Raw genomic sequence first — 16422 nt, 5'->3', positions numbered from 1 at the left:
TTATGACATTTTTGAGCAGCCCGTCGTACAATCAATTTTCAACTTGTTGTGCAACTTTTTCATATCAGCCAGGGTGAGTTACAGGGTCCACTGTGGATCACATTTTATTGCACGTGAGGTACCAAAACTTGTAAAATTAGCTCAGATATCCATTACAGTCAAAACTGTCGAAATCTAGTGGTACCAAAATGTAAATGGATTTTATTTGTTTACATAAAACCCTTTAAAAAGTAAATAAAACGATGTATAAATTGATTTCACGACAAGGAAAATAACAATTCTTTGCAATCAAACGCATGATACTGGGCACCTGCTGAACAGAACCGGACTGACACATTATAGCTATAGGGGTAAATATGTAATTGAGTTTTTTTTCTGTAGTTTATTGACTTATGGATGGTGATATAAATTAAGTTGTGTCTTCAAAAGCAATGAAAATCGTTATTTTATTAATATTTCTAATCCTCATATGGTCCATTTGATTTCTTGCTGCAAACCTTTCAAGTATTGTTCTTGGTATAACTTCAAGTCATTCCTATTTTTAATAGAACAGTCCATAATACCGGCTTAACCTTTAACCTTGACATTTACGTAAACATCACAAATTGCGATCATCGGTCTTTCCCAATCAACTCAAGCTGCGGTGTGGACCTACATTTATCGTGCTCGTGATTTAGAATCCTGTGTCGTCAAAATGAGTATGAATTTGAGCCCCGTCACTACAGGTTTGTATTCTTTATGTATTGGTCCCAATTTTAAATATATAGCACATTTCTTGCTTGCAAAAATGATCAGCAGTACAGCCATGCATGACATGACAGCTCATGATTCCCCATGAATGACAATGATTTAAAGGCCCTTTCAGTGATTTCACAGGAACATTAAAAAAAATGGAAATTTGTCAGAGTTGCTTAGAAATAAAGAATAAGTCTACAGAATTTCATTAAACCACTTTTCCCTGAAGGCAATGACAAATCAGTCAAAATACAGAAGCTTTAGAAAGGTTTTCTACTTCAACTCAGATCGACTCGAGAAAATCGAGATTTTAGTACAGTGCGCCACCAATCGACTGGAAAAACTTCCTAGTCCAGTGTTTCTAACACGGGGAAGTAGAGTCTAAATTGATTTAAAACAGGCGCTTAATTTTTGTAGTAGAAAACAAAATAAGCAATTAAAGGTCACCGAGGCAAACTAACGGTCAATTCAAATATGAAAAACAGTTAAAATTGTGTATTTTGTTTAAAATAGTAGCTACTGATGTAATAAGTAGTAGAAACAATACATAGCAGCGTGTTGGTGCAGTGGAGAGTGAGCTTCTTTCGATCTCGAGTCGGACTTTTTGTACTGTCAGTATCAAAAGTTCAGATTCATGTAAATGCTTTATTTTGTCTAAAATACACGGCTTTCGACCGAACCACTAGCAGGCTATGTTAGCACATCTATGCCAATTACAAAGGTACCAAAATCTGAATTTTGATGATTTTTACGATCGTCCGGATGAGCAAATCACTGAATGGGCCTTTAATATGATTCTGCACAGCTAGCTGATAGGTATGAAAGGTTAATTCCAATTTTCCATCAAACCACATCATTTTATATATCAAATTAAAGCCCTTGAGTAAGAAAGCCAAAACTGAAAATAGCCCTTTACATAGCAAAGTTATATCTTGACAATGTTGACTTGATCATCAAAAATATTCAGCTAACTTTTCATGTAAGTTTTTTATGCATCAATAAAAAACAATACAGCATAGTCTCATGATTGGGCAGCTTGTGGAACTGCTATCAAAATCCCTCTAAAATTCCATGTGCAATTATTTCATCACAAAAATAAATCACAAAAATATATTTGGGTCAAGTGAAGTATAGACAACATATTTATGCAGGTAACCTTGAAAAATCTGTTCTTTTAATTTTCTAACTATGTAAAATGTATTGTGTATGGGCCTGCCCTCGGTTTGGGCCAATTTGGCTGACAAGCAAATGTATTAACTGAGGTTTCAGGTTTGCCTTTCATACATTTTGTGAATTGTCACTCAGGGCCCCCTTGGAAATCAGTACCAGTTACTGAAGGGGCTACCCTGGTTAAAGAAAGATTAAATAAATAAATAAATACTTATAGCTGACTCTCGCATGCTCAAGACTCAAGATATCTTATCATGCTATCTATTAAAGCATGTAAACACAGACTCTTTTCTAGGGTCTATAATGTAAAGGTATAGCTGAATTCCTCTAGCCTTCTCCACTCCGCACGAAGGCTATAACATCAATGTATAGAAAAATGCAGGGCGTCAGGATGGTCGGCAATAATACCCGAGAAGAAAGCTTCTTTTAAAATAACTTGCTGAACTTACTAACTATATCTACTCAACTGTTTTTGATATGCATCAATTCCTTAAAATATCGAGATTAAAATATTTTATGCAGTGGCGAAGGATGGGTCATCATATTGGGGTCACCGACCATGATGGGGGGGCATCAGGGCTAATTTGGGGGGGCACAAGCTGTTTTTTGAAAATTATTTCCCTATGGGATTTTCTACATTTTGCAATTGATGGGGGTGGAACATGCCCATGACACTACGCCATCACATGATTGATTTAAAAAAAATTCACATTCCATGTCGTTTGGATGATTTTCTATGGTATGGTACAGCGAGGTCAAATTTCGCCAAAAGGCACCATCTTGTATTCACTTCTGCGTTACGTGTTGGGAATGTGTTTCTTGTTATTTTGCGATAAATGACTTAGACTGAAAATGTGCTAAATCATATTAAGATTGCAGTATAGACTGTGTACTTTACAATGTATAGGGTGTTACCATTCTAGATTTATATTTGAAAGATGAAGTCATAGGAAACACTGATTAAAAAGTGCAGTAGTGTGGTTTCCAAAAACCTGGATTTTCATGTGTATATCTTCTTAGACCTGATATATATCCTACTCAGGGTCTTAGCTAGAAATTGAGGGTTGCCCGTCATTTGAATAAAATTGCCTGTCCTAATTTGACCTTTAAGGGAATACTACACCCCTGTCCAATTTTGTGCCTATCTTTGCATTTTTCTCAAAAATCATAGTGCATTGGTGACAAGTAAAATATGTATATTATAGGGGCAAGGGCTACAACTACTGCACTGGAAATTTTATTTCAGCACAGACAACAGTTGTGGAGTTACAGTCAAAACTGAGGGAAACCAGTATTTGATCAATAAATCAATAACTACTTGCCTTGAGTCGTTGAATTTTCAGTGCAGTACTTGTAGTCCTTGCCCCTATAACATACATATCTTACTTGTCACCAATGCGCTCTAATTTTTGATAAAAATGCAAAAATAGGCACAAAATTGGCCAGGGGTGTAGTACCCCTTAAAACATTTACCAGACATCTATAGCCCATTAGGGGTTCAAAGAGTTCAAATAATGTGCTGATATGACCTTGTTCTACAAAGTGGGTCTACTAAAAGGTCAATAAGCTTCTCAAAACATACAATTTAAAATATAGTATCTGTCAAAGGCATTAATTTTGCCCGTCCCAGGAGCAAACTCCCCGTGTAAAATGACGGCCAGACGGGTGGCTAGCTAAGACCCTGAATCCCTGATCCTAATCGACGTCCCAATATATTGGAGAATATTAGTCTGAGCAACATCAGACAATTTCAGCTAGGTAGAAAACCTGTGATCCCATTTGAAACAAGTTTGTGGCCAAAAAGCACCCTTTTTTGACACAATTTAGAATAGTTTTGGAAAATAAGTTGATCAAGAAAATATGTCCCTTTTCTTAAGAATCTGTTGGTTTTTTTTAATTGCTTGAAGACATGGGTGTACATTATATTGCAATTTATGTAAAAAAAAGATCACCAATTCATCATCTTTGGGATGACTTAAAGGTCCGTAACCCGATCGACAGCATCATCCCCCCGATTTTTTTCATTGTTGATGAGGTTTTGGTATCACATATAATAGATACTATTTTTCTCATTACTATCCTGAAATTTGACGCTCCAAGTCGATGTATTTCCGGAGAAATCATGAATCACAGCGGTTTTTACAGGTATACCAGTTTGTAAACAATGGTAAATACTTTGGATTTCTGGGAGGGAATTATGAGCGAACTATCAGTCACCGCAACAGCTACTTTGGTTTCGTGTCATACACATTCTGGGAAATAAGCGAACCACACGAACTGCTGAGGAGACGGTGCGCCGTATATAGTTATGAAAGCGGCAATAGTAAGCGTGGTGTGCTAAATAGCTCAATTGACTAGCGCGTTTGTTTTTTACCCGAGAGGTACCCGGTTCAAAACCCGGTCACGGAAGGATTTTTTTTCCTCTCCATTTTACCCAAACTTTTTAATATTCATTTGAAATGTACATATTGCAAGGGGAAATATATTTTGTTTCCTTTTTTCTGAAACGGTACGAAAAAAAACCATTTTCCGTTCAATACGGGCCGGGCATTGTACAGCATGTCAGCATTCGTCATTGCCTGCCCAGAATGCAATTCACGTATACCAAGGTATTGGATTGCAAATTTGGCTATTTATTCACATTTACGCTGAAAATGCTCTCGTTTTTTCACAAAGCAGCATAAAGGAGGCGATATTTGATATTATTATGTAATTTTAAAGACAATCCATATCCAAAACCAATAGGGTTACCCCCCTTTAATACTTATTACTTAATGTTCTCTTTCTTTTTTATTGTTGTTTGTTGCAGTGTCTCTTGTAGAGACCAACAAAAATCCATCAGGGGTTGCCTTGGTTCACTCAGATAGGACAAATGTTGCAGCAGATCCTACAGACCTGGTGGAGCTTGCTAAGGTGGTACAAAAGGTAAACATTATTCAATGGTTAATGTGTGTCTAATACAGAAGAATTCTGTGAACAATGACAATAAGGCCAAAGTTGGAAATAAAGCACTCAAAAATATTTTTGTCCAGGCTTATCCCATCAAAGGCTATAAATTCCCCAAGATCCCTTCATCATTGTTCAATCACTTATTGCGCTCTAGTATACAAATGTTTAGCTTGGTCCAACTGCACTATATTACTTAACTTTTCTTAACTAACATCTGGGCATGGACAAGTGGGTGGTCAGATTTGTGTGTTTCTAAATTTTGAGTTATAATGTATTGCTCTTGTGTTTTGGATGTGACATTCCACCACAAACCTCTCTTTACGTCAGCCCCAGTCAGTTTTATTATATTTTATTTAAAATCTATGTGTCAAAAGCTTTAAAATCATACCCACAGAATTACATCTACAAGCATCTCTAAAAGAGATGAAAGGTGGACACAGTGGCGGCACTGCAGCGGCAAGGGCAACCCCCCCCCCAATATTTTTCTTGCCCAATCCCACTTTGAAGGCAAAAATGACAAAGATGCCCACTTTTTGCGGCAATTTTGTACACAATTTGTTGATTTTGCCCCCAGCTCACAAAAAAACCAGTCCTGGTGCTGCCACAGTGGGCGGACAGTTCGACACTCTCCACAAAAACATTATAAATGATTGGTAATACATGTTTGTGCAGTCGCCTGTAACAATGTAGTTGCTCAAACTCTAGAAAGTTTTTGTGGAGTGTGTGTGCCTTTTCTGTAAATAAGGTACAACAATGTATATCATTTGACTTCATATGATATAAGGTACAACAATGTATATCATTTGACTTCATATGATATCCAGAAGAGGGGTTATGGTTGGTTGAACTTTGCACTTCATGCACATACCAATACAACTTCCTTCCACATTTTGCACTGAAACTCAAACTTTCAAAGTAAAATTTGCTGACTTGATGAGAGGTTTATGTGGGCGGTTACATATTAGAAGCAAAACTGTGTACATAACAATGCCCATATAGTAGTACATTGATTGGGCCAGCCAGGCAGCCACCTTCAAATCAAAATCTATTTTTCCTACCTTCTTCTTCAGGGTGACCAATTTGTGAGAGCCAATGCAGGAAACAAACTAATGGTTATAGCAGACCAGATTCGTTATCTCCAACAGCAAGCCCAGAAAGTACTAGAAGATGCCAAACGTGATGCTGACCTCCATCATGCTGCTTGTAATGTTGTCAAGAAACCAGGCACAATGTACTATCTGTATTTGAGACCCTCGGGTCAACGCTACTTCTCTCTACTATCACCACTGGTAAGTATACTTCAGTATGGAAACAGTGCTCTTTCATAGATTTGAAGCACTGTATTCAACTAATTAACACCCTGGGTGCTTGAGTCAGTCAATTTTAGGAGGGGGGAAGGGTATTAAAACATAGAAATGAAAGTAAAAAATATTCACAATCCTTAACCAGAAGATTTAGATGGTTAATTTATTTAAATGTAACAAACCTTAGCTATACAGGTGCAATGTACATCAGTGGGTTGCCTAGACAGTTGTCACTTTTAATATTCCATCGGGAGGTGCTTCTTAAAATGTTTTGCTACATTCCTCACAAATTAACTGAACTACTAGCCGTCCAGTGCATGTTATTTTGCACTAGGTCATATGCACACGCTTGGCATTGCATGTGTATACACAAGGACTAACACTAGGACTTGGCAAAACATTTTAGAAGAGGAATATTGATCAGATTAATACTGAAACCAAATTATTACATTTGCTGTAACTTCAGCACAGTTCTGTACTATATAGTATACTTGTTAATTTGTACGAGTAGTGGATTTGTTTAAAAGCGAAACACTGCAATGTACATGTAATGCGATTTTGTTGACTGTTAAAAGAATGAATGATGTTTTGTCTCATCTTGCTTCATCATGGAATGTTTTAGAATTATCTGATAGTAATTAATGTTTTATTCCCTGTTTTGTTTCAGGAATGGGGTAAATCATGTCCACATGAATTCCTAGGAGCATATCATCTAGAGCATGATATGTCATGGACACCAGCCAAAGAAGTAGAGAAAAGAAGAAATGACTTTGCTGCTATTGATAAATTATTAAATGCACAGACTGCATTGACCTATGACACCAGGCCTAATTTTGATGGACTTACCAGAGAGAGTATAAAAGAATCATGAGAATTTATTTTATTGTAATTATAATTGTAATTGGTCATTATGCACAAGTGACATTTTGTGTACATCCATATCAAAAGGATGCAATTGTCAGCTGCTACATAGACTCATCTGAATTCGAGGTCACTTCAAATCATCTCCAATTCACATGTTTTAAGAATACAGAAAAAAATCCTAAACTATGTGACTTCAGATGATTTGAAGTGACCTCCTTCAGATGAGTCTAGTATTTATTCCTAGCCATTGCACAATAAGAGAGACATGTAGCAGTCAACAACTACATCCTTTTGATTAGTACCGTATTATATCATGATTACAGTGACTTAAGCCGTGTGATAGTTTTACTATCACATGGCAAAACTATCACATGGCATGAAAATAAACCATGTGATATCATGATATAAAACAAATATTACATGCCAATATTTGTGTAATAGTAAAAATATATCATTTGGTCAAATTTTGACTCATGATATATTTTGACTCATGAGGTCAAAATTTGACCTCATGATATATTTTGTACTATATCACACTCATAGGCATGTAATATTTGTATACTATTACGCTGACTTGCCTATAGAGAGTTCCCGTGTTTTGGGTTACCCGCCATCTTGGAGGGAAACTTAAACTCCGTTTACAATTTTCAGAATACCAACACTCGGCGCAATAATTAGCAAATGTTATTTTGTAGAATGTAGCACCAATAGGGTCATTGACCAAATCAAAGGAATGAGGAATACGGCGGTGCGAATCACGTTATAAACACTTGTAGTCCGTTCCGCTTGAAAACACGGGAACTCTCTATTCGGTGAGGATGACAATTTTGACCTCCTCGTCTGTTTACAAACAGAGAGGTAGACAAAAGACCGTTCCGCTTGTCCAAACACTCAAGTATCAGAAGGATGGTCCACGTAACATGAATAGGGATTAAAAAGCTGTCAAGTAGAACTATATACATGTGCTTCTTTTGTCCAATTTGCTATCAAGATTTCATATGGAAACAGTTCAGACCCAGAACACGATCATGTCAGAAATTAATATTTTGTTCTGGGACTGATTATTCGGACTGCCTTTTGATATGGATGTACACATTTTGTTGTACTGATCCCATGTTTTGCAGTGGGTTGTTTTCAAAATGTCTGTATTGCATAACACTTCTCTTTCTTTACTTTTGGTTATTTTATTCCCACATTTGGTTGACATCCCTATTGAATCCCTTGTGTGGAGTTGAGAAACAAAAATAGTCAGCTGTTGTGGTAATTTAAGTTTTTAAAAGCAATAATTATGAAGCAGGGCTCAAAATACCTGGTGGCCAAGGGCAATTTGCCCCATGATTTCGCAAATTCATAGAATATTTTCAATATGGCCTCCATAGTCATTAGTCAATGCCAATGGCCCCATAATCAACAAAGTATTTTGAGTTCTAATTCAAAGTACCAATACAGTTGATATGTTCAAGCAAGACAATGGAATTATTGAGGCTGACTTTCTGAAAATTTGAAGCAACCGAATGTATATTTGCCAGGCCCAGAAAGATTTTGTAATTAATAGGAATCAGTGTAGATGTATGTGCAATATATCTATTACAGCATATCACTATAGGAATAACCCAAAAGATTGATGGTGTACTATGTATGTTTGAGGAGGGGCTTTAAAGATTCTCATATGCCCTTAAAACATCAACATTATTTTCACCAAATTCTGGTTTTGTTACAGATACGGTGGGACAGGGTCAGCTATGAACAGTAGATTTCACTGTGTAATTCATTAATATGTTTGAAACCAAAGGCAGCGGAAAAACCTGATGTCACTGCATTTCACTGGTTTAGGTATACAATTTATTCTGCGTAAGAAAAGAAACAGGATGATATGCCAAACATGGACTGGTATTTCCACTGCCTTTGTAAACGTTCAATTTATTTACTGCAGTTGGTATAATGTTGGTGTGCATGGTCACAGGGTCAAGTTATTAAAGGATATTTTTGCTTTCACTACTTGCTATTTTGATTAGGTATCAAAGTTTGGCTAATATAATGTGATGTAAGTCAGATGTCAGGAATATTCATTTTTTCTATAGTTTATCAAAACCATAATGTACAATTTTGATCGAATTTAAATTTTGTTATTCTTTACCAACTATGAAATAATATTAGTAATAACTGTCAGCAATGTTTTCTGGACATTGTAAACAAAAATATTTGGCTATATTGTGGTGTTCTATTAGGGATTCAAGTTCCGCTTGGGTTTATTGAATACACTCTAGGCCTATATATAGTCATCAATATGTCGTTTCCAGTCCCTGTCTGAACTATTGGGTTCAGATTGAATCCCTTTCAACAACAAAAAGAAGCTAAAGATCGTATAATTCACGATTATTTTACGAGGAATGTCAGCCAATCATTGTTACTAAGCCTTACAAAAATTTCGATGATTTCTCTGTTAATACCAGCAATAAAGCTACAGAATAAAATGGCAAAGTTTAGCCGCTACCTGAAAGACACTGACTTCAACTTCTAAGCTTGCATACGCGCAAAAGTTCCAGGCATGACGAATTTTACACGCTCTCGCGTAACGCGTAGTCTCGCTCGCGTTCGCATATACGCTATACAGTAAAAGTGTGGATTCATCACGGATTAATAACGGTTGGCTCCTGTACAAAGGTATAGGAGGAGTTGTTGAATGGGGATTTAATGTCTTAATAAGACATTGTTCAAAATTGCGTTGTTGTCCAACAATGCTGACTGCTGAGTTCAATCAGGTGCAAGGTGGGACATAATGTATGCCAAAAATCAGGTTAAAAAATAACCAAATTCATTGTGAAAGGTCATACAGTATGGCTTTAAGGAACTAAACTGCTCTTATCACAGGAACCAAATGTTCTATATTGAGGGATTATTTGCAAACCGTGGCAATGTAAATTCATAATTAATTTATTCAAAATGCTTTGGTTTAAAAAAAAAAAGTGGATATACCATTCAGACTCATTTGTTTGACAAGACATCTCATATTTTTATTTATTTATTTTTTATTTTACAAATTCAGCCAAAATACATCAAAAAGCAAAGTGAAATTACACAATACATACATATATTGTAATTTTGTTCTCATTTGGTTTTGATACAACTACCAAGAAGTGTTTAATTTAAAAACTAGTAAAATAAAGTACTGAATGTTAAGCAAATCATTTATTAACTCAAAACTCTTGTAATAGATCATATCATACATTTCATGCCAACTGTGTTTAGTTTGATAGGAAATAAGAATAAGTTCAGAATTCTTTAGTTAGTTCGGATTATAATTGGCTTGTGTAAATTTAATCACATAGTGTGTGCTAGTCATGCAGCGCATAAGTTCTGCATGCCATTCTGTATCAATAAATGATGTCATACATGTTTTGCCATGCAATTTTAAGCTGAACAAACTTTCAGTGCAGTTTAGTTGATTTACTTCATAAAAGGGTTAATGCTTCATTGTTTTCAGCTTCTTGTTTTATAAGAAGTTGGAAAGTAGAATGTGTGCATCCTTTTTGATATTTTGATAAATACAAAATTGTGTAAATAAAAAACTAATAAAATATGTAAATATTTAATGAATCACATATCTTGTGCTGTTGTCACTTTCTTGGTGTTTACATGCATGGTGGAAAGTTGAGATCCAAAGTAAAGATTATGCAATGGCAGGGCTTCTAACTTTTTGGATTTGCATGGCGTGAGATATTGATGATGGCCTACCGGAATATTGTTTGCCTAGTCAAATTTTGGATAATTTTTTTTGCCACAGCACTCGAGAATCTTAAAATGTGTGTTGGGGTGGGAGGGAGTAGGTACAGACAAAAATATGAGATTTTGCTATCTTTGCATGCAAATGTGCGAGTTGGCAGCCCTGTGTGAGATTTTGCTACCTTGGCAACTCGCGTGAGGAAGTGCCTCAGTGAGACTGGCTGATGAATGTGTGAGTTGGCAGCCCTGATAAAGTATTGCCAAGGCCAAATATTTCAAACTGGCCAATTAGGCAAAAGACTAATGCCTAAACCCATAAGTGTAATGTATGGTTTAGCATTTTTTTAAACTGAAAAAAATTCTTTGCCAACATATTCGGTGTCGTAGTGCACGTTATAATATGACCGTTGCTATGTCAACTGGATCACGCTTTCTTTGTTACGAACCACTGATCGAAATGATCACAACACAAAGCCTATGGCATATCAAAATTTGGAACAGGTGTATGAGCCCAGGCTTGGAGCAGTAACCAATGGTTACTAACGTGCACTACGACAGCGAATTGTCACCTAAACTTTGGAGGCTTTCCGTTGATAACAAATTTGGTTGGCCTAAATCCTGCCTGATCATACTCAAATACAAAGATTTGAAATGTAAGAATATGCTTAACAGAATGTGAGTTGCTGATATGTGGGAAGTGATGTGGAGCAATAGTATATTGCAATAGAATTAGATATCAGTCTGCAATCTGTGAGTGTGTATTCATGGGTATTTTTTACAAACTTTTGAGGAAAATTTTGTGTTATTTTGTAAAGTGAAGGGATGAAAGTGATGGTTAAGAATGAGATTTATTAACTTAGCATCGGTAATTTGTCTGGCATACTGAAAAATCTCAATATTTTGCTCTGGACTTTGTAATATCCCTCCGAGCCACGCCCTTGGGGATATTCATTGGTTCTAAAGGCAAAATGTTTAGATTTTTCACAATGCCCTCCAAATAACCAATGCACAGTTATTAACCTCTTAGAAATGACAATATTACCTATAATTCCATATGATGCCAAAACGATACTGAAAAAATACAAACTTTTAAAAATCTGTGAATGTCCCATCTCACAGTGTACAGTGATGAATGTTACTTCTGAAAAGGACACTTTTTTGTCACAAGTTTCATGTTCAGTTTGAGATCCAGTTAAAATCCCATGCCAAATGTCTATTTCAGGTAAATATGTGACCATCCACCACGAAGTTGTAGTAAAGTCGGATCTAGATCATTTTCTGTTTATTGCAGATTTTGAAAGAATGCCCCTTCAGCTTTAAAATGACACATCAACCAGCTTCATCGGACATCTAGAAGTGAAGTTATGATTCATCAAAGGTCAAATTTCTTATATATTTTACATAGAAATCCATATACTGTTTTTGATCTCAAAATGGAAAATGCCGACTTTACGACCAGTTTGTGGTGGATGGGCACATATTAGGCTGGACCTCTAATGTGTCACTTTCCATTGCTTAAAGGGACACTGAGATTTTCAGTACAAAATAGCTGCTTCACCAAACAATCAACAAACATACATTGAAAAAATATCAATTTGGCAATAATAATATATAAAAAAAAGATTGTTTAAAACTTTGTATTAAGGGCTGTGCAATAATTATGAGCCCTGACGGGAGGGTAAAATTGGGGGGGAGGGAGGCAAGAAATTTTTGGCGAGCCAAAGGAGGGGAAGCAATTTTTGGCAAGTCGAGGGGGGTGTAAGAGATTTTTGGCACCAATTCTGGGGCGCCTTTTAAATAAACGCTCTAAAAAGGCTTAGGAAAACAGCACACAAACGCTTAACTATGCAAATTTTCCTGCTCGCTGTGCACGCAACATATATATACCGTATTTCGTCAAATAAACGCCCCCGGGGGCGTTACATTTTCCCCAAGGGAGGGGGGGGCGTTTATTAGAGGTAATTTTTAGCACGACAATTCCCGTTAAAATCATTAGGTAAGCTTAAAAGACACGCTAAAATGACGAACAATTACCTTTTGACACTGACTTTTGGTTCACTTCCGGGTTTCGGATGCAGATTTTCACCATTTATTGATGCTATTATGAACCATGTGAGCAACTTGGTAAGCTTACTACACAAGATAGCATGGAAATATCGGAATTCTTGAAACATCTTGGTTGAAAAAAGTGGTGGGGGCGTTTATTTGAGGGGGGCGACTATTTGACGAAATTTGGCATGTTTTAAGGCTGGGGGCAAAGATATTTTGGCAGGCAGAGACGGGGGCAAGCAATTTTTGGCAGGCTGAGAGGGGGTAAGCAATTTTCGGCAAGCCGTTCGGACATTTTACCCCCCCACCCCGGCTCATAATTATTGCACAGCCCCTTAGTCTCAGTCAGCCTGTACTCCTTCATTACTTAACAGTCTGGAGACAACCTCCAAATACATATTTTCTGATTGGCCTACACCATCGAGCTATAAATAACTTCTGCCTGGTTCTGCACAGTGCCTGCACAGACATTCAGATGACAGCTACCAACCAAGTGTTAAGATAGCAACGTTTTGAATCTTGTTTTTGTATGTATTTCGTTTTTTTGTACATATACTGGGTTTGCTTCCGTTTGATGCAATATTATCATAGCTTTCAGAAGCTGTCTATTTTCTGTTTGAAACTAAAATGATTTTGGGGCTTTTTTGATCAATTTCAAATTCCAGATTCATATTCGGCCAATTGAAAGCTTTGTCACATTGGAAAACCATATTTGATATTTCAAGGTTGTCACAATATGGTTTGCTTAGTGACAAACAAAGGAGCACAAGCTGACTGGGGCAAAGACTACTTTTGAGCTTGAGCAAGAATAAAAGTACATACATGTCTATTCTATTCTCAAGATTTGTCTTCTTTGATTAATTTCACATTTGCCATTTGCTTGTTCCATTAATGCAAAGAGCTGAATTTTGATTAATTTTAGGGATACCCATTATTCCTTTAAAGGGACCATTGAAAGAAAACATGATTTGGTATCAAAATAAAGCCCATAAAATATAGAATCAATATCTAAAACAATTGAAGAACTAACTATTTTAGAAATAAAAATACAATGAAAACAACATACTCGATTTACCCCCTTCCGACGCTACATCGCGTCATTTATCAAAAGTAGAAAATTGGGCGCTTTCCTGATGGCGTCATTGTGGTTCTGCGTTTGTGTTGCGTTGACATTTTTGCCGGGATAATTTGACAACAGCGATCGCGATCTAAATATCAGATGCAATAATCATGGTAATACAACCACAATTATTTAAAGGTCAAGTAAAAACAAAATTCCAGTTGATTGTCCACATGTTATCAAAAAGAGGAAGTGGAGAGCCTTTTTATTTATCATTTATTAGTTATTTTTTACTGGCAATGCAAATGGATCATTTAGGCCTATGTATTATTCCCGGACATTATTACTATAGTTGTGTAATTTGTAGAGGATGATGATAGGATCGAGGCTCTTGTTATTTGATGGTTCTCTGAGAGGATGATTAAAACAAAGCCTCTAAATTGAAATGCTTATTGGACAGAAGCAAATCTAAACTATTGACAATATTATTAGCTTTTGAAACATTTAAAAAAAGAAGTTTTCCCCTTATAATAAAGAAAATAGCATTAAACATTTCAAATTATATACCTCATATATAGATTCCTCTCATCTGATTGGTTAAAAGTGGAGTCATTAAAATAGCTGTGCCCCCTTTTTCTATCAAGATGACGTCATACAACAACTGTGCCCGGGCACAGTTGATTCTATGCCCGGAAAATAATTGGATATTCGCAACCCCGAATACACAGATCGCTCGTATACATTGGCGCACCCATTATCGGCCGGCGTTGATTACGAGTGTAGAGACTATCTCGGTCACAGTTCGCAATGAATTTGACCTCTCCTTGACGACGATCTTTCACCGGCCGCCGTGAGTGCAGTGATTGTTTACATTCTGTTACATGTCAAGGATTTATACCTGCCAAATGTCACTTTTTAGACAAATTACTACGACCTGGAGACTCGGCAGTGTGTGATGTTAGCACAGAAACGGTAGGGTTGTTTTAGATATGAAATCGGTAGATATCGGTCCAAATTCTGCGCCCTTGCTCTTGCATGCACTGTGTGCATTAAAGCCTAAGGCCTATGCAGTTACAAAGCTTGTAGGCCTTGTCAGTCAGGAAATCTTTTAACCAATCAAATGAGAAGAATCTATATTATTCGGTATATAAAACAAATATTGACTGCTTAATATTCGGGGCACAGTTTAAAATTATAAGCCCTCGGTGATGTCAAAACCATGACTATGCCCTCAGCTTCGCTTCGGGCATAGTCATGGTTTTGACATCACCGCGGGCCTATAGTTTTAACTGTGCCCCTCATAGCAGTCAATATTTGTATACTAACTCAGTGGCAATGCCATGCGAAAGGAAGCGGGCGGGGACGATCAATTGGTTTTTTTTAACATCATCAAGCATGCAGCTTCCTATTTTACTTGTTCATAAATTCAACCCCGGTCAACATGACTACGATTCCGATGACTTATATGTAGGCCCTACATGGCATATATAAAACCATAAAACTAATTATGAGTAGGCCTATGCCTATAGGCCTAAAATATAGTGACGATGTTGAGGGGAATATCGCCAAGATTTGTCGCAACACATAAATTGCAGATGATGTGCCGGCGCGAGCACCTCCCTTGGGTATTATTATTACAGGCCTAGGCCTATGTATTTTTTCCGTAGGACCTACCTTAAAAAATATTCAAGAGATGATTATTTTTTCCAAAACCTGACAATTGGTATAAAAAAAGCTTTTTCTTCCATACGTTATCTTTCAAAAGTGCTTATTTTCACACCCAAACAATGCAAAGTAGGCCTAGGCCCTTTTATTTTGCATATTTATTCCCCTATAGACATACCATGTGTTATACGGGAGACTTGCCAATATTATTTGAGCTGTTGGCACTGGGGCAGTAGCTGAACGGCAGATAAAGAAGTTGGTTCAGAAGAACATGACATGCAAGCTGTTCTTGAAATAAATTACGAGGAGCGCCTATAAACATACATAGGCCTTCAAAAAGCCATATGCTACAAACATCAAATGGGAAATATTATAGGCCTACACTTATTTTAATCCTTGGATGGTTTATAGGACCGGGGTAGGCCTAGGCTATGCGAAATAGATGTCAGTCATTTCTAAAAACGAAATATCCAGCCAGGCGCGCTGTATTTTACAAGATTTACCCAATCAACATAAACTTTGTAACTGTAGGCCTACCTTTGATAAAACGCTCGGACACTTTGCACTTTCAAGTATCAGTGGGAGTTGATATTGGATTAGGCCTATAAGCATTTCCATAACGTAAACTAAAGGCTGACAGTAAATATTGTTCATTATGATTGTTTGGAGTGGCCTTTATGTTCCTCTCGTGGTTCTTTATCTTCAAATTTGTTTCTCATTTTTCATAGGCTTTTAAAAATAAATAAAAATAAATTTCGGCTTTTATATAATAACGCCTTTTCCCAGATCTCGGAGGGTTCAAAGCGCTGTAATTTCGCTGCCATGGTACTGATCACAATCAGATCGCATCATCTATAGGCTGGATGCTGCCGAACGTGTCGCAAATCTAGCCGCACTTGGATT

General features: G+C 36.8%; 1 protein-coding gene across 1 annotated transcript; it reads left to right on the top strand.

The window, feature by feature from the left end:
- The first annotated feature begins 587 nt into the window (after positions 1 to 587).
- Positions 588 to 7351, top strand: LOC140161398 (uncharacterized protein C1orf50 homolog). Its single transcript, XM_072184913.1, has 4 exons — positions 588 to 725; positions 4715 to 4830; positions 5925 to 6143; positions 6826 to 7351. Exons 1-4 carry the CDS (start codon positions 695 to 697, stop codon positions 7027 to 7029), a joined length of 570 nt encoding a protein of 189 aa, XP_072041014.1. The 5' UTR covers positions 588 to 694; the 3' UTR covers positions 7030 to 7351.
- Positions 7352 to 16422: the final 9071 nt, after the last annotated feature.

Source organism: Amphiura filiformis, chromosome 9 (genome assembly GCF_039555335.1).
Source record: "Amphiura filiformis chromosome 9, Afil_fr2py, whole genome shotgun sequence".
NCBI classification, from domain to species: Eukaryota; Metazoa; Echinodermata; class Ophiuroidea; order Amphilepidida; family Amphiuridae; genus Amphiura; species Amphiura filiformis.
Note: the sequence above shows the minus strand (reverse complement) of the source record. Positions and strands in the feature narration are given on the sequence as shown.